The following is a 19,684-nucleotide window of genomic DNA, read 5'->3' on the forward strand; positions in this document are numbered from 1 at the left end:
TAAAAATCATGTTTGGAATTCTTTTTTCAGGTGGATTCCTCATGCCAGACCGTTATTCCTAAAATTAAGCTGGAGCCTCATGAAGTGGATCAGTTTCTGAACTTCTCTCCTAAGGAAGGTCTGTCTACTTTCCCTGTGCTCCTTCGGGGTCACTAGGTGTAGCTGCCCAGTCTAAAGAGAAAGGGAATATGGGCAAGGGTGCTGGGATTAGTTCGTACCACAAGTGTAGCTTGCTTTATGAAATAGCTCTCTTCTTAAAAACTTTGCTTCCAAATAAAAATTTTGGAGTCTAAAAGTTATGTTCCCATATATGCACATGCTTGATTTCCAGCTAAATGTTCCTGTACCTTTGCTCCCAGCCAGGCTGATTTTTCAAAACCTTTATAGACTGTTACAATGTGGGCGCTGACATACAAGAGAACTGCAGCCCTTAAGCCTTCTTGGTATGAACATGACATGGCCCTGCCTATAGACAGCAGTCCACAAAGGCACCATGCTTATTTCAACCTTTTGTAAATTGAATTCACAGTTTATCTGTCTGGCCAATTCGGTGTTGGTTTTTTTTTTTTTTCCCCTTAAATTGTGTCTTTTGAATCATAAAATTCAGTGTTGTAACATGTTGACTTTGGATGACAGCAGTTGCAAGGAGCCCCCTACCTATACTGTAATGTCCGTGGCCCCTAGTGATGCATCTCATTGGGCTTCTTGCCATCCATTTAGAGCTAAATAGTGTCAGACTTGAAGTTGTCATACTTTTACATTTTTCTTTCTCTATGTTAGTTTAAAGGTAAATAAAAGGCCAACCCTGATTAAATTGGCTAGAATCTATATTGAGACACTATTTCTTTGCACTGAGTGATAAACATTAGAGCCTTTTAGCTTTATGTACTGTACCAGTTATTACCATCAAATGCATCTTGCTCTTTTAATTTATGTTGCAATATGGTTCAGAAAGTGTCATAAGAGTAATAATGAATCCCAAAGTGGCTTCAGAATTTGTGGTCACTGGAGGAGAAATGTTTCAACAGTACAGTAAAGGGCAGTCTTTCCTCATTATCCTGGATAAACAGAGATAAGGAAATTCAATATCCTTGAATGCATCAGAGTTTCTAGGCAAAGTAGCTTGTTGTCCCCAGGCCTTGCAGTAACCCAAGAGTAGCATTTCAAATGATATTTAGAAATCTGATACTGAGGCACCTGTGGCCAGATCAGGAGCTCTCAGTAGGTAGGAAAGATGAGATTCAAGTTTGTTTCACTCACTTTTCTTGTCATTCCATTTCTGGTTTTTGTGGTGTACCCTCTGCTTGGAAAGAGCAGTGTTAGAATGATTTGGCCTGTGCCAAGTGAAAGGGACAGGGGAGCTCTAGGTACTCTTGGCTAATTTTTAGGAATGTAACAGCACAGAGTGGCAGGAAAATGGAGCCCCTAACAGGTTAGTGTGCTGCCTGGTGTGTGTGTGTGTGTGTGTGTGTGTGTGTGTGTGTGTGTGTTTATGTGTTTTACCATAAAGTGCCATAGTATTCACCGCATTAGAAAAACCTTGGTTAACACTCTTAGGACTCCTCCTTTCTAGCCAAGCACATACATATTCGAGGCACATGCTCACCTTTAGCTGCCTGCAACTGTTGCCTGGAGTGTTGGGAACAGAGTATATAGGATTATTGTAGAATATTCTTTAGTTTTAAGAGTGCACGTAAACACTAAAAAGCCCAGGGAGCTCTTTGGTAAGACTTTGGCAGAGCAAAGTGCAAAGAGGAAGCATCTAGATAAAAGTAGTATGTTGACAGAGAAAGAGAGAGAGGGGAATGAAAAGTGTGCTGGGGTGGGGGTGGCTGAGAGCTGCGTTGCCTGTTGTCACCTTGGATATTCAGGTCTTTCAGTAGGAGAGAGAGCTGCCTGACGCTGCCTGTCATCTCCTAGGGCAGCGTGGGTCAGTAGTCGTGTCTCAGGATGGACAGTCTCCGTGTGCAGGAGAGAAAAGATGATGCGTTGAGGCTCCCCGCGGCCCCCAGCAGTTCTCTGGCCGAGCAGACCCAGCTGTGCATGAAGCACCCGGGCGCCGTGCCCACCGCAGAGCTGCCGTTCTAAAGGCTCTATTGTCTTGGGGGCCCCAAGAGTGAAGGGGTCACCTGAAGTTATCTCTCTTGGCTCAGTAACAGTGGCTGGCACAACAGAAATACCCACTATTAAATCCAGATTGGATCCCTCCTTCAGCAACCCCTCCCTGCTGCTGGGAGAGGCCTGACCGAGAGGGGCGTGTGTCCCGCCCTGAGGAAGGGCAGAGGGTGGACGTTTGCAGCGGGGGGGGCGTGGGAGGAGAAAGCCCCCCGTTGCCCCACTTATTTTTCCTGTGCCTACTCATCTATCTAAAGGTGGTTTAGTATTTTCTGAATGAAGAATGCTTGGCACCTTGCCCGCAGGCCCGACCAGCACATTCCTCCAGAAACAAATGAGCTTTTCTCAGAGCAGCCATTGGGAACCCTCATGGGCTCCGAGGTTTTGCTATCTTTTAAAAGATTTTTTTTCAAAGTGCATAATACATTGACATGGTTTACAAATCAAACTGTATAAACTGTCTGAAAAGAATACAGCAAAGCCTTATCAACACCCTGTCTCAGTCTACCCCGATTTCTCCCTGCCTGCCTTGGGTCACACCGTTATTGGTTTCTTGTATTCACTTCTGGTGCTTCTTTATGCCAGTGTAAGCAAATATGAGTCTATATTCTTTTTCTCTCCTTTTTTTTATGCAAAAGGAGACTACTGTATACACTACTGTATACGTGGCTTCCCTCCTGCTCCTCCACTTAGCAATGCTCCTTGGAGATCTTTCCACGTCAGCTCATGGGGGCCCCTCACTTGTTTATTAGACTGTCCGAGTTCTGCTGTGTGAATGCACACAGTTTGTCACCAGCCCCAAGTCCTTTGTGGCTCTGGGATGGATGAAATGTGCTTTCTTTCCTTCAGCCCCTGGGGACCACCTGCACCTACCGCCCACCCCTCCCAGCAGTCACGGCAGTGACTCAGAGGGCAGCCTGAGCCCCAACCCGCGCCTGCACCCCTTCGGCCTGCCTCAGACCCACAGCCCTGCCAGAGCCGCGCCCCGGGCCCCCTCCGCCCTCTCCAGCTCCCCCCTCCTCACAGCGCCTCATGTAAGTATGCGCCGGGCATCTCTGGATAGTCTGGAACCCTCTCTGTTCTGTCCCCTGGGGCTTCCAGAGCCGGGCCACTCAAGGCTGTTTGCTTTTTACTCTTGTCTAGAAGTTTCTGGTTAGTGACTAAAGCAGGGGGGATGACCACCCTAAAGAACATTTTTTAAGAACTGCTCATATATCTTACTTTACTACCACAATTCTCTTCCTTTTCACGTGTCCACTTTCAGTTTTTATTCGCATGTTTATTTTACAGAGCTATAGACATAAGGAATAACAATTTTTGTTTTTTTCTCCTCAAAATTATACCATAAATATTTACCATTCTTTAGTGGTCCTTATAGCCTATAATAGAAATATCTTTTATAGTTTAAATGAGCAGTCTTTGGTGAACTTAAAAATCACTCTGAGATTAGATTCTTTGGTGCCTAAAGCTCAAAAACATAGTATAGCTTTTTTTGTGTGTGAGTGGTATGATTCCTAACCCAGGAACTCAGATCAGAAATCATGAGACACTGTTCATCTCTTACTTGCATAAGGACACCATTTTTCAGTCAAAAAAGTGGAATAGATAATTTTTTATTGTTCTAAAGAGTGAATTGATTTCTGTGGTCTTAAACATTATAATCAACGTTTTTGAATTTACAATATCATGACTAGCAAATTTAAATGAAATGAGATATTTAAAAATTCTGTAAGAATCATTCATCCATTAGCATAACTTTGAAAATTTGGATTGTGTCCCAGAAAATTCTAGATCTGTATATTCTTATAGGTCACCATTACGAAGAACAAGGGAATTAACTCTTTCCACTCTTTCTTTACCTTCTCTGCTTGGACCTGACTTTTCACTCCTTGGATTACTAGAATAGCTTTTATCCTGCATGTCTGTGTGTCCTACCATGATTAATAATCTACATGCTTACAGAGGAATCTTCGCCATGTCATACTCTTGCCCAACAAACGTGTTGTGTTTCCCTGTTAAGCCCTAATACTCATCATCATGTGCCCAAAACTCTGCGACTTCAAGAACACCTTACCTAGTCTAGGCAGAGTGGCATCTTCAGTTACTTTTCTCAGTCCTGCCTTTTGCTTGGAGTGCCCTTCTCTTTCTTATGTAAGTCATCTCCTTTCTTTCAGGAGGCCCAATTCAAGCCTTATCTCCTACCCTAAACCTTCCCTGACCACACGAATTTGCATGAATGTTCTCTTTCTTCAAATTTTTAATGCACCTTCAGTTAATATTACAGTTTAGCATTTAATTACTCTCATCCTTTCATGGGTATCAATGCAGTCTTGGTCACGAGCTACTTGAGAGATGGGGTTTGTTTGGAGTCCTCCATGGCATTTAGCATGGAGCTAACACGCCGTAGGGACTTGGTTTGTTTGACTAATTAGAAACACATCAATCTATTATGGGTTAAATGAGATGAGCTACAGTTCTTATCTTCATTGCTGATGCACAATCTGGGACTACTGAAGCCAGAGGCTTCCCTGGAAAGTGCCTGCAGGTGTGCCCCTGGGAGCTATGGCCCCTTAGCTGTAAGTGGAGGTGAGAAGTGATTCCTGCTGTGTGGAGAACACCTTATAAAATCGCGTTTTCACAAGGAGAACAACAAAGCTCTTCCACAAAGCAGAGGTGCACGTGAATCCTTCATCACTCCAAGGCCAGGAAATGTCCAGGGATTTGGGAAATGAATTCTCTACTTTTGGTTTTCACATTTTGGCTAGTGGGGTGCTTCCTGGGAAATGATGGTGGTGGCTACTTTATCCTTGCCCTTGAGCTGTACTCCTTGGGTTATTACCCTCACATGGGAGTATGTTCCCCATCTTTGCTTTCACTTTGAAGTGCCAGTTTCTCCCTCAAAGCAGACGGGGCATCCTTTTCTCGGAGCCATCTGTAAGACATTAGAATGGATCCTCATCACCCCACTCGGAGGTGATTCTTCAGTGTGCCCACTTCTTCTTTGACCCTTTTGTGCTCCTTGGTCTACACAGAAACTGCAGGGATCAGGCCCACTGGTCCTGACCGAGGAGGAGAAGAGGACTCTGATCGCTGAGGGCTATCCCATCCCTACCAAATTGCCCCTAACAAAATCAGAGGAAAAGGCCCTGAAGAAAATCCGGAGGAAAATCAAGAATAAGGTGAGCCCTTCACATCTAGGCACTTCTGTGAGCAGAGACAGTGGGGGGATTGAGTGAACAGTATGTTCCCCCCTCCCCTTCCCCTTCCCCTTCCACTGGCCTAAGATGATACATTCAGAGGTGGGAGGAAGATATTAGAACTTCCATCTAAGTTTATTTTTTTAATCTCCGCCTTTTAAATTTCAGTTTTGTGATGTATATAATAGTTTCCTCTAGAATATGTGTATGTAATTTATATCTAAATACAAATACATTGGAGGTGCTTGCTTACATTTTTTGCTTTTTTTGATGCATCTTTTATTTTTTAAATTTTTTTCCATTTTTAAAAATTGCAATAGATTTAGGGAGTACAAGTGTTTTTTTGATACATGGATGAATTGTATAGTGGCTTTTAGTGTACCCATCACTTGAATAGTGTACACTGTACCTGGTAAGTGATTTTTGATCCCTCATCCTCCCCCCACCCTCTCCCCTTCCGAGTCTCCAAAGTCCATTATACCACCCTGTATGACCACGTACACCCATCATTTAGCTCCTACTTATAAGTGAGTATATGCGGTGTTTGTTATTCTGTTCTTGAGATACTTTCCTTAGGATAATGGCCTCCAGTTCCATCCAAGCTGCTGCAAAAGACATTATTTCATTCTGTTTTATGGCTGAGTACTCCATGATATATATATATATATACACAAACACACACCACATTTTCTTTATCCATTCATCAGTTCATGGACACTTAGGTTTATTCCATATCTTTGCAATTTTGAATTGTGCTGTGATAAACATTCAGCTCAGGTGTCTTTTTGACATAATGACTTCTTTTCCTTTGGGTAGATACCCAGTAGTGGGATTGCTAGATTGAATGGTAGGTCTGCTTTTATTAGTAGTTCTTTGAGAAGTCTCCATATTGATCTCCATAGAGGTTGTACTAATTTATATTCCCACCAATAGTGTATAAGTGTTCCAGTTTCACTGCATCCACATTAACATCTATTGTTTTTTGACTTTTTAATAATGACCATTCTGACAGGGGTAAGGTGGTATCTCATTGTGGTTTTAATTTGTATTTCCCCCTTGATTAGTGATGTTGAGCATTTTTTCATATTTTTTTGGCCATTTGTCTATCTTCTTTTGAAGTGTCTGTTCATGTCTTTTGCCCACTTTTTAATGGGATCATTTCTTTTCTTGCTGAAAATGTTTTTTCTTTATAGGGGTTTGTGATAAAAAGGAATTCTGCCATTCACTGGCTCAGCAGTCTGCTAGTCCTGGGCCCCTCAGTGCTGAGCAGGGCTGCTGAGGCCTGGGGGCATGGCTTAGGCATAGGCAGACCAGGAGGGAGGTGGCAAAGAGAGGAGGAAGGCAAGAGGTTAGTATTACTCATCATCCACGTTCAGAACCAGCAGCAAGTTGATACTTAACGAAGCCCAGCTGTCTTTATATACATAGTTGAGCCAGTGGAGGTCCAGGGAGTTAAACGCATTCATCTGAGACTATACCAATGATCTGTGACCCACATGTTCTGCTGGCTCCTGGTCCAGTGTCCTTTCCACTGGGGCCTAGTTGGAAAGTATGTGAGAGCATAGGCTGGAAGAAACTAGGAAAGAGGAGATTAGTAGTTGATCTGGGAGCTTAAACAAATGGAAAGCGTCCACAAAAGTGAGCAGGGTTTTGGTGATTTCTGTGCTAATGGCCTCCTGTCTCCAATTTACACATAACTAGTTCATTTATAGAGCTGGAAATTCATCATTCTCTACCCACTTCTTATCTCTCAGATTTCTGCCCAGGAAAGTAGGAGAAAGAAGAAAGAATATATGGACAGCTTGGAGAAAAAGTAAGCCTGCTGACAAACTGTTGGGTTTATGGGACGATGTGCACAGAGAAATGTGAGTGTGCTAAGTAAGAATCGGTGAGAAGCAGTTGAGTTCCTCTTTCTGGCCGCCTTAGAAGCCGGGTGGTTTATCAACCATATTTTGCCTGCCACCTAGTGGTTATTTGGAGAGGATGTTAATAAATAAGCACAGCAAGAAGTAAAAAGTGCACTCAATCTTATTAGACGTTTGAACCACACTCTTTCCAGGCAAGGACCCCCAGGTCCTTGGAGGCTTCCTTTCATACAAGTACAAATATTAACATTCCTGCACATTCCTGGAACTTCTCAGAGGAGAAGCACTGTTTTGGCGGAAAGGGGCAGTGCTACTTAATCAGTTCCTGCTGGCCACGCATCCTCGCTCCCTAGAGAGAGCACACAGGGACTGCAATAAGTCAGGGTGACGTTATTTTCTGTCCACTATAATTCATGCTATAGGTGAGTGACTTTTTGAAAAATACTTGAAGTCACCCTTTGCTTTTCTGAAAAACCTGGAATATTGAAGGGCTGTTAGAAAAATATGAACTAAATACAGTTTTAGATTAGCCCTAGAAGATAATTTCTCCAGTTGACAAATTAATATCATTTTAAGATGGGCATGAGGCCTCATACCCAGAAATGAATCTTCATGTGTATCTGGGGAAAGGAGTGGTCGGTGGATCCTGACTAGTTCTAGAAGTTTCTATTGAAAGTTTAGTATTTCTATCACCTGTTTTAAGTACTGGTACTTTAGCATTAAATACAGTCAGCTCTCCACATCCAGGAGTTCTGCAACCTCAGATTCAACTGATCATGGATTGAAAATATTCAGAAAAAAAAAATAATAAAACAATAAAAATAAAAATACAGTATAATTTATAATACATAGAATTTACATTGTATTAGGTATGATAAGTAATCTAGAGGTGATTTAAAGTATACAGGAGGATGTACGTAGGTCATATACAAATACTATAGCATTTTATATTAGGGACTTGCGCGTCCGTGCATTTTGGTATCCATAGGGGGTCAGGGGTTCTGGAACCATTCTCCCCTGGGTACTGAGGGACAGCTGTAGACCATTCTGTTCCATCATTTTCTGTAGGCATCCAGGGTCAAGATATTTCTATGAAAATCTCTTTCCTGCCTCTCGGGCTTGCATGCTCCAGCATTGGGATTCCTCGTCCTGGGTTCTTGTCCTCCCGCTTGGCCCCCTCTCAAGCCCTTGGTTTCTCATCAGTCCTTCCAGCCAGGAGCATGGCCAGTAGTATCCACATCGTTGTCCTATAGAGGGAGAAGTATGATGTGTATTGAGAGCAGTAGGGAAGAGGTGAGAGAAAACAAGGTGGTAACACACAAAAGAGGTCCTTATATTTTGTACCACGCTATTCATCTCTCATTATAGAGGGACTTGTTACTCCACTCCCTCTGTTTCTTCATCCTTCCCAACTCTGGCTGGCCATGCTCTGGAATAGCGATCCCCCCTTGTCTCCGTGGTCCACACTTACTTCACCCGAGCTCCTGGCTTAGCATTTGCTTTACTGATAATAACTAATTTTATTCTTTCCCTCTTCTTCATAGAGTGGAGTCTTGCTCAACTGAGAACTTGGAGCTTCGGAAGAAGGTAGAGGTTCTGGAGAACACCAATAGGTAGGAGTTGCTAGAATGTGAGCTGACTGAGCTGCCTACTGGAGGTGGGGAAAGAGGGGGCAGAATCCCAGGCCAGAGCTGGGAGAAAAATGGAGGAGATCACATCAGAAGTTTAGTTGTTCCTGGATGCTCAGGATGGCTGACCTCCACCCACCTGTTCCTGCTACACACACATACGCACATGCACACATACACTCTCATATACACACATGCACATATACATATGCACACACAGGCACACGTGTACACACACACATACATGTTCTTTACTTTCCTAAATGATATAGGATTGATGAAGAGGCTGATCACTACAAAGACTATTACAAGGGGGTTAAAAAAGAGGCTTCGAGGAGAATAAGGCCGATAAGTCTGATTCTCCTGAAAGTGACATCAAACTTCAGAGGTGGACAAAGAGACACTGGCCACTTCATTGTCACCTCATTTTAGTAACATATGGTGTTTATTAGTTTAAAGAAGAAAATCAGTTTGTTTTTTAAATTAGATTTTAAAAATTAATTATATTTCAATCCTATGCCCCCTCCCCCCATTTTGAAAAAATAACTATGGGACTGAGTTAATGAATTCCTCTAGCACTAGCTGTGCCAGGCACTGTTTTAAGCACTTTACAGCTATGAACTCATTTAGCCCTGTGGGGTGGTGCTGTTATTGTCCCCATCATATAGGGGAGGCAGCTGAGACTGGGAAAGCTTAGGTGATTTGCCCAAGGCCGCACAGTAAATGCTGCAGCTACGTGTGAACCCAGGCAGTCTGGCTCTGCAGCCTTAATATGGGAGGAGTACACTGAAACATATGCCTGGGTCACGTGCAAGAAGGGGGTAAGGTACACGGTTAAGAAACTGGCTATTGGCAAGTTTCATCCAGAATGAAATGTGTTTGTGTGCCTACGTGATGTGTACCTACGCTCTGAAAATTATTTATTAGAGAATCCTGTCACCCTTAGTATTATAGATCCAATAAATCAAGCAGAGAAAAATGGACTTAGTGGGTAAGCCAAATACTGATTAATCATTTTAATGGTCAGCGTTAATGCCTAATAACAATTTTGCAAATATTAAAGGATTGAGTTAAATCTCTTTGCATGTTATTTGATAATAACAGTGAATTCAACTCCCGTTTCCTGAATCTCGGTGGTTGGCTGCTCAGACAGCAGGCTGATAGACTCGTGAGTTATCCCGCTGACTTTCCCTCTGCTCTTCTGGGAACATGTGCTCCAATAGCTGGTCAAGGGCAGTTCACCTCAGGAGCTCTGTAAGACAGACAGCCCGCAGGCAGCAGACGTCACCAGCTCGGTGTGGCATTACCTTGATCTCCTGAGGCAAAGCAGCCGGTTTCAGATACCACTTTGGGATCTGGTTTCACTGCTCGCCTTTGGCCACTATTCTCCTGAGGCTTCCTCCCTTTTTATCTCCACCTTCCTTCTGTCAGAGGGGATTGCTTGAGATGCTTCTGGTTCTCTGGATCCTGGTCCCTCCGCCAGAGTCTGTATCCATCCCTTGGCACTTGCTGCCAAGGGAGCCCCATGTTCATGAGGGGGACAAATCCTCACCACGAGTTGGTGAAAAGGGGAAGAGGAATCTATCAAAGATGACTGTGGCATTCACGTCCTGGTTTGGTCTTGTTGGGGGGCTCCAGTGTCAAGCCTTCCCTCGGCCACATGGGGGCAGCAGAGGCACAGCAGGGCTGTGCTGGCGTGAAGCGGGTACGTGTGACTGGGAAGGGCCCACAGGGCCGCCCTGCCTGGGGAAGGGCCTCCCCTCCCCTCTCCGGGCTCACTGTGCTGTTTGCCATTTTGTTTCTCTTTCTCTCTCTCTCTCTCTATTTTTCCTTCACATTTTTGTTTTTGCTTGTTTGTTTGAACCAGATATCCAAATAAGGTCCATATGTTCAAATGGTTGATATGCCTATTACATATCTTTTTACCTACAGGTTCTCTTTCATCTTTTTGCTCGTTATTTAGTAAAGAACTGAATCAGTTGTTCCCTAGCATCTCCCACAGTCTCAGTTTACTTATTCTTGTGGTGCCATTTAGCACAGTCCTATGTTCACTATAGACTATCCTTTGTTTTGTTTTTGACGTTTGGTCAGAATTCTTCATAGATTCTGCTGCCTCCTTCCACCAGGAGGAGTATAAAAACTGCTTGTCTGGTTGGCAGCAATTTATAGTCATTGCCTAGATGGATCAATACAGTAGGGGCTTGGAAATAGTTTTATCAAATTCAGTCATTTCTACTTCAATTATTAGCAAAATATTTTTCTAAAGTAAGACTCTTCATTAATGAACACAGGAGCACAGATACCTCTACGCGGTGCTGATTCCTTGGCCTCTGAGTACGGGCAGGGGATGGATTCGGACTCTGGCCGAGGGAGCAGAGGGATTGCTAGGCCATATAGTAGTTCCATTTTTAATTTTTTTAGGGACTTCCACACTGTTTTCTGTAATGGTTTTATCAATGCACTACCAACAGAGTACAAAGATTCCCTTTTCTCCACACCCTCATCAAAACTTATCATATCTTGTCTTTTTGATAATAGCCCTCTTAATAGGTGCGAGGTGATATCTCATTGTGGTTTAGATTTGCATTTCTCCAATGATTGGTGATATTGAGCACCTTTTCATGTACCTGCTGGCCATTTTATGTCTTCTTTAGAAAAATGCTATTCAGGCCCTTTGCCCATTTTAAAATTGGATTATTTGTGGTTTTGCTATTGGATTGTATGAATTCATTATATATTTTGGATATTAACCTCTTATGGTTTATATGGCTTGCAAATAATTTTCTCCTAAGCCATAGGTTGCCTTTTCATTTTGTTGTTTCCTTTACTGTGCAGGAGCTTTCTAATTTGATGTAGTCCTACTTGTTTATCATGTTTTTTAAACATAAAAGATGCAAACACAAAATGTGCTCATTGTAAAAAAAATATTTTGGAATATTTTATATGTATGTATTTATATTGTACATACTCCTTTGTTAAGAACTGTTTCCATTTTAACAAAATACACCAGACATATTTTCATATCAGTAAATATATTTTTGCACAATCTTTATTCAAATCTCCACTAAAAAAAATCTACCTTGTAATGTTGCTATGTGAGCCTTCCCTAATAAGTTTCTGTGGCCAGGGCTAGCGTAGGCCACCTGTTAAGGAAGGGACAGGTTTTTGTTTGTTTGAGAAATAATTGATAAAAAATTGTATATTTTTACGTGTAAATGTGATGATTTGCTATATGTGTACATGGTAAAATGATTACCACAATCAAGTTAATTAATACATCTATCACCTCACATAGTTACCCTTTATTTCTCTCTCTCTCTTTCTCTCTTTTTTTTTTTTTTGGTGCAAATGCTTAAGATCTACTCTCTCAGCACATTTCGAGTATGTCACACAGCATCATTAATTATAGTCACCGTGCTGCACATCGGGTCCCCAGAATGTACTCATCTTACGCCTGAAAGTTTGTGCCCTGTGACCAACATCACCCCATTTCCCCTACCCCTGCCCTGGCAACTACCCTTCTACTGTCTTGTTTCTATGAGTTTGACTTTTTCTTTTTAATTCCACATGTGAGTGATGCCGTACAGTATTTGTCTTTCCCTGTCTGGCTTATTTCACTTACAAAGCAGGCAGATCTGTGGATGTTCTCCCTCGCACCGCCTCCCTCCCTATGCTCTGTTGGGTGCGTCCCCTCCAGCTTCCCACCAGTGGCCCTGTGTGTGTTCTCCTATTTCTTCTGTCTCTTCAAACCTCAGCTCTCCTGGTAGACAACACTTTTATGGCAGTAATGGCTAACAATGGATTCATCTGTAATCTTCCCACAGATAATTTTATCAGGGAGCTCCTAAGGCCATAGTATTTGAGACCAGAGGCTTTTAGTGTATTTTGGGTTCAGAGGCAAATACATAAGAGCAGAGCTGCTCTTGCTGAAACAAGGGAGGTGGACCTATAGTTCCTCTAACTCCTCTGCCCCCTTCTCCTCCTGCTTCCTGCCAAGGGCCTCCCTGTGCTCAGAGGACACGACACTAACCAAAGTGACTGTAATGTAAACATTGGCAGTGCCCTGCCCTACAGCCAGCCACAGGGAGTTGGTGTTTGGGGCACACAGTAAGGGGAGACTTTTGGACTCTTTACTCACATTACACTGTGTGAGTGACCCAATGTTTGAACTGTGTGCAGGGCTGGGCTGAATGAATGCACAGCTGTGTTTATATTCTTGTTGATGCATCTCATCTTATTATCCTTTGGATGCAGCTGGACGGAAGTAGAAATGACTTTGATAAACGAACAGGCTCCTGGGTCACCAGAAGATGGGCTGGGGGACATCAGGGGCCATTGTTTCATATGGGATGTCATGGCTGGGAAGATGAAGGGGTGTTTCATCATTGACCAAATTAAAGAAAAACGTTATTTCTTTACAGTTTACCACTTCTATGCTGCACCCCACGAGGGACTTGCCCATCTATCCAGATGAAAATTAGGGCTTGGATTATGAGTCAATTCTGAATCTTTTTGTTTGTACCAGACTCAGCAGCAACCACCTAGCATAATATTGGTTTCTAGGTGAAATGACCCTTTTATCTGAGCTCAGGAATCTAGAAGAGGACATAGCTAGGAGAGGAGATGAGGAAGTTCTCTTTATTCCAGGAGCCTCTCGGAGAAGAGCCAAAGTGGTGTGAAAGCACCTTCACACTTCCTTTGCTAAGGTGATCCACTAATTGCACGTCATCAAGAAATGTGTGAGACAGGAGGAGATGGTTTCCCAGGGGGCCCTTCTTCCTATGCTCAATCAGCAAATACATTTGCACTTGCCAGGGTGCAGGCAGTGCCCGTGTGTGGCTGCTGGAAGGTCCTCCTGGCTTTCCTAAGCTTATCATTCATCTCTCTAAGCCTTGAGCTCTCTGGATGGCCCCACCCTTATCTCAATCCTGAGAAATCCTGTTCTTTTTCCCCTTGTTCTTCTGAACCAGTGATGCACATATACTACCCAGCCCCTCAGTTTTAAGTGTTTGCAGCTTGATTTGTTCCATTCATTACTTATTTTGTTCTCATGCCTCTACAGAGCTAGGAGTTACTGTCCTTCTCCTCCAGCACAGCTTTGTAGAATCATAGGAGCTTAGATTTGAAATGCACCTTAGAGATCATCTTATTTAACTGCTAATTACCTTATTTTACAGAAAGAGAAACTGAGGCCCAGTGAGGTTAAAGTCATCCAAACATTTAGAGGTAGAATGGGGACTAGAATTCAGCCACTTAAACAGGTCCTTACCTTGATTTGTCTTGCTGCTGTGCCCCTCACTCCTCCAAGGGCCAACTTAGACCTGGACATTAGGGCCCTTGCTTTGGATCCAGTATCTTAGAGGACCCTGTGCTGGCTCTCCTCTAGCCATACCCTCTCGGTGGGATGAGCAGTCAGCAGGACCAATACTTTCCAGACCATACCCTGGTACCTGGGATTCTGGAATTCCTTGTCCAAAGGGCCTTGGTCCATTTCTAGGGACTGTGTACTTCTGCCCTAAATCTGTTCTCGGAAGGGTAAACCAAGTTCCCAGTGGTCACCCCTGAAGCCAATGGGGCAGCCAAAGACAGCACTTTGTGATGGCTGTGTATGGAGTTTGAACTGGGGCAGGTGTGTGCATGAGATCCTTCCCAGTGTGCCAGGTCTGGCATTCGATTTGACCTCATTTATAGAAGACATGCAATTCCTGGGTCACAGACAAAGGACTTTATTACTCAGCACAGTAGGTGGTGTGAGCATCAGCATATTTGCATCAGCTCTCCTTGCCCCAGGATAGACACAGGTGGATGCTATACTCTCAGGGGATTTGTGTCACAGCTAAGGAACCCTGAACTCAGAGAATCTATTGCTTTTATAGCAAGCAGGGGAGGCTTTACCTCATCTGTCCAGGTCATGAGTTTCATAAACAACCCTGAGAATTGGCCCATATAAAAGAGCAGTGAGGGAACTTTCTGTCTTGGCAACCCCAGCAGAACACGTTGGGGGCACAAGAAGACCCAAAGAAACTGTCTCTCCCCAGCAGGGTGGGCGCGGAGCTAGGGATGGGAAGAGAACTGGAGCAGGCAGTGGCCTGGGGCAGCTCTGCTCATGCCAACACATTTTGGTGAGGAGCCCTGGGAAGTCCAAGAATTCTAAGTTCAAACCTGGCCTTAGAGGCAGCTGGAAGGAGCAGGTGTTGGGGGCACCTTGTGGACAGTTTGGCTTGGAGTCAGGTGAGGAAAAACCTTAAGATGTGTGATTTATGGCTTCGTTTGTACTCTTTTCCAAGATTCCACAGAAGTGAGGGACATGCTAGTCCTGGCGTCTATCTCTATTGTTATCATAAATAAGAATTCCTTGATTTTCCTCGCTAACCTTCCTCTTAGCTATAGTCCTTCTCTCTAACTCTACTTCTCTTATCCTTTAAAATCTATCCATGCTTCCTGGTAAAGGTCTTTCCAGCTAAGTCCACTGGGCTTTGGCTGTCTTCTGGCTCTCTTGGTTTGTTTGTTTAGCCCACACAGCTGTGTCCATTTGCACAAATGTGTGTATTTGCTCTCTGCACACTGTTTTGGTCTCTCTGTGTGAGTTCTTCTCTTTTTAGACAGACAGTAACTGGCTGAGCCCATTCTCTGATGTACACAGAGAAGCCATTTGAGGACTGATGAATAACCCAAGTTACTCTTCTGTAGACTTTTATCTTGGTTTAATTCACTTTTCCTTTCTCCATTATCTCTACCTTCTGGTCACATGAAGAATATGAGCTTTCTTTTCATGTGGAAATATTTCAAACTTTAAAGGATTGTGGGGTACTAGACCAAATTCCCTAGAGAGATTAAAAAGGCATTTTAGTGTAATTTAGTGGTGAAGTTTGAAATTCCACAGCCTCAGAAAACATTCTAGAACTCTTTTTTGTGTTCCTGGGCTGGTAGGTAATATGGTATTTCACAAATGCCCTCTGTTCCCTGCAAAATAAATATACCTCCTGTGATGTAGCAATCACACAGAAAGAAAAAGGAGATAATTCATACTCTTCTTTTTTTCATTTAGGCTAGAGCCCCGTGAAAAACCCTCAAAACTTAAGTAAAAGATTATTAATAAGTATTTACTCAAAGTTTAGGAGTTTCAGCTGATATGGTTGTCTTTTGTATATGATCCACGTTAGTATTTAAAAGTCTTTGAGATAGTTAATGATTCTCCTTTAATATCCTTGTGAAATGTGTAGAACTTGTCATTGTTAACATTATATCCCACCACTTCTCCACCCTCCATCCCAGGACTTGGAGGTACAGCTTTTGGCTTTTGAACACCTCCTCCTAAGCCTCAGCACTTCCCAGACACTAGCTCCAGATGACTCAGGTAGGGTGGAGCGGTGGGATTCAGGTGGGATTTTGCCTCAGAAGGACATGGATACTCATCTATTCCATCATGAGGCTGCCTGATCTTCCCCAATTTTTATATATATATATATAGCTTGTGTGCACTAGATAAGTGACACTCATGATTTTTTTTGATTATGCAATCATTTTGCATTTTATTTGGTATAAATGACATACCACATGAACTCATATGTATGCATCATACACCTACTATTGTGAATATTTCACAAATTGATAGTTATTTACTATATTTGATGCCGTCTGATAACATGTATTCTATTTGATTCTGTTTCATAAAAAAAATACACCAGTCACAACCCAATTGATTTCATAACTCACTAATGGTTCATGATTTGGAATTTGGAAATTACTGTACTAGGTACTTCCATAAGGATGTGAAAAAGTTCCTTTTCTCTGAAGGAGGCCGATTTACACACACTTTCATACACACACACTTTCATACACACACCATAGCCCAGACAGTTCTATTTTCGAGTAAGGTGTGTTCCAAGATTTGACGAAAGTATGTCTACAGAAAGGGCCTAGGTTGAAGCTCCCAACACAGCAAGCAATTGGGAGCCGTCAGTTTATTCTTTTTCCTGGGTCCTGGATTTGGACTCCAGTGGGAAATTAGGTACCCAAATGTTCACAGTTTAACATGCAATAACCACAGGACTCTTCTCACTTTCTCATAAATAAAGGAAAAAGAAGAAAACAAAATTAAGCCAGATACAAAGAAAACATATGAGGCTGTTGATGCATTTCCCAGTTATTGTAAAATTGTGGCTCATACTCTTGGATGCTTCTGAATGTTTTGCCCAATTTCCTTTGATATGCCTCCCAAGATACAGGGTGATGGTTTATTTTGGGCAAGGCTGGCAGCTGCCTTCGACTGCTCTTTTGCAAGCAACTGTATGAGGATAGCCACTAAGTTTATTTTTGCATTTCACCACAGGACAAAATCCACATTTTCAATCAAGTGTTGGACACTCCAGTTTAACAAGTTGTGAAAAATCTGTTGGCCCAGATAAACGTATGCTAAGAGTATTCTTTTCTCTAAATTAAGATTTTGCTCCCGGAAGCCCAAGAATTCATTAAGCCGTAATTAGCCGTGATCACTGATGATTTAAAATACAGTAATAAAGAGGAAGTTTATACTGATCTTTAAAGACACCATTGGTTGTGTCCCATGGTTGACTTTTTATAGCTTTAGTTTTAAAATAACTTTCGTGTTTCATCTGCAGCCGCCTTTTCTCCACCCAGCTCTTCACACAAGCAGGGTGGGAGCTGTCTTCCAACTCCCTGATGCTGCAGGCAGTGACATCTGTCTCTGTGGCCTCAGACAAAGTGCCACATCATCTCAAACCAACATACCACTTATGAAGTCACAGGCTTTCCCATAAAAGGGCTGGCTTCATCTGTCATCTAAAAAGAGACAAAGTATTCTTCAAAGATACATTTGCTGCAACAAACCCAGAGTACTCTAGGAGGGGGAATTCTCTCATTATTCTTTCTATTAGCTGACGTGGTCAAGGGAATTCATTCTGATTAGCTGCCTGAGCTCAGAAGGTAAGTAACTTGATTAAAGGCACATAACAGTAGTGCTTAGATCTAAGCTCAGGTTTCTCTGCCTTCAGAGCCTTTCTTCCTGTTCTGGTACACACGCACCAGCTTAGCAGCCCTAAAGCCATCTCTTCAGCTTTTATGGTGTCTGACAGGGGGACATGTCTTATGTTTTTCATTTTTCTAAATAAAGCCCAGGTTTGACTTCCTGTTACCTGAAGTAGGGCAAGGAATACCCTTCATTCTTTTATCTCTTGTCTGCATTTTATTTTTGGTATATCGAGAGATATACCACACGAAGTTTATTTGCCTTTATGGTTTTTATTTGTATGATTATTACTGAAATTTTGTTTGTATCATTGCCACTGGAATGGGTTTTATTGTGGCTCTTTATTTGTGCCTACGTTTTACTGTGGCTCTTCCACCTGCAGCTTAGTCCCTTTTAAGACTAACATTTTTGTATCTCACAGTGGACATATCTTTCCATTGGGCTGTCAAGACCGTGATGTTAGTGTCACTGGATTTAAGAAAAATCTACTGAACTAAATGTGTTTTGTGATTTTTATTAGGTCATAAACTAGGGTACCATGCCATACTGTGTTGGAAAGCACACAAGCTCTGGAGTCAGATAGGTTTTGGTGTACATCTTAGATTTTCTACTTACTAGGTACATGACTTTGAGACAATTACTTAGTATTTTAGTATATGCAGTTCCTAGAACTCAATCAATGGGCATGCAATCGTCTATCATTGTTAATTTTTTTTTCCTATGTGTTGTATGAATGTGTATGAACTTCTTGAACTCTATTGGATCACAGAAATCTATTTAGGTTTTTGAGATGAATGAATTAATCCACTTTCCCCTGGTGAAATGCTTGGTGTTGCTGATGGGTGGGGCCTTGAGAATGTTGTTATTTCCACCATCAGTTCAGTTTACTTTCTTCAACCCAAGTAGGAGAAGCAACAGCAAACAGCACATTATTAGTCACTGTTGCTTTCCACCAAAATTTCAAACTAAAAATATGTATTTTAAACTACATGTTTGCTCCTCTTAAAGAGTTGGATTATAAACTGTTAGAAATCAGGGACCATTAAACCATTTTCATTTGCAGTGGATTCAGAATATAATCATCTTTGAGTTTGGAAAGGATGTGTCCGTGAATGCCAAGTAAAGTGCTGTACAGTTAGTAAATGTGAAGCCTTTCCGGCTTTCTCCAAGCAGACTTAAATGGTTCTTCTTCCAAACCTGTGTGGCACTTTGCACCTGTAACTGGGGGTGGGGGGGATCCCAATTTGAGCCTAAGGTATTCTGTCAGTGGGCTTTAGGTATATCATCAGGCCTGCTAGAATCTGTTTTCTAGAGAGACCATGGAACCTCCTGGGAGACTATTCATCCTGAGGAAGGGGGTACCAGGCCCAGCGATCTCAACCAGAAATTGGAAGGGAAGAGTGATTCCAAGCATTGTGTGGAATTTATTTTCTTGGCCATTCATGACCTAAAAACCAGGCAAGGAGCAGGAAGGAAGTATGGGATGGTTGCAGGTAAATAGGGACTATTGGTAAAAAATGGAAATGGTTGTTTCACTTTCCAAAACACCTTAAGAATTTGGACCAAAAGTAGCATGGCATTGGTGCCATCTGGGAAGGTGCTGTCTACATGGAGGCTGGATGGAGAAATGTTACCCACTCGTGCACAGAGCACAGCTAAACTTCAGCACCTCGAGTCCACCAGCACACAGGCAATAGGAGCACCTGGGAAAGCTGAGGTACCCAACAAAAGTGGCAGTCGTCACTTAAAGAAATAGCTCTTCAGCAGGCCGAGCGAGCAGGGAGGCCACTTCTCATAGCTTAGCCGGCAGCAAAGCAACACTAATCAGTTGGTGCCATGGAAGGCGGCCAGCATATGAGAGGAAAGGGTTTGTGCTGTGTATTCTTATCT

General features: G+C 42.7%; 1 protein-coding gene across 2 annotated transcripts in view; it reads left to right on the forward strand.

Annotated features, from left to right (window-relative positions):
• CREB3L2 (cAMP responsive element binding protein 3 like 2) overlaps positions 1-19,684 on the forward strand; it is a 117,812-nt gene that overhangs the window by 86,094 nt on the left and 12,034 nt on the right. For both annotated transcript variants that reach the window (XM_045565326.1, XM_045565325.1), the window contains exons 4-8: positions 31-118; positions 2,965-3,149; positions 5,148-5,294; positions 7,067-7,125; positions 8,722-8,790. In XM_045565326.1, coding sequence (XP_045421282.1) covers positions 31-118; positions 2,965-3,149; positions 5,148-5,294; positions 7,067-7,125; positions 8,722-8,790 — 548 coding nt within the window. The remainder of the gene's footprint in view (positions 1-30; positions 119-2,964; positions 3,150-5,147; positions 5,295-7,066; positions 7,126-8,721; positions 8,791-19,684) is intronic.

The sequence above is a fragment of the Lemur catta genome, chromosome 11, assembly GCF_020740605.2.
Source record: "Lemur catta isolate mLemCat1 chromosome 11, mLemCat1.pri, whole genome shotgun sequence".
NCBI lineage: Eukaryota > Metazoa > Chordata > Mammalia > Primates > Lemuridae > Lemur > Lemur catta.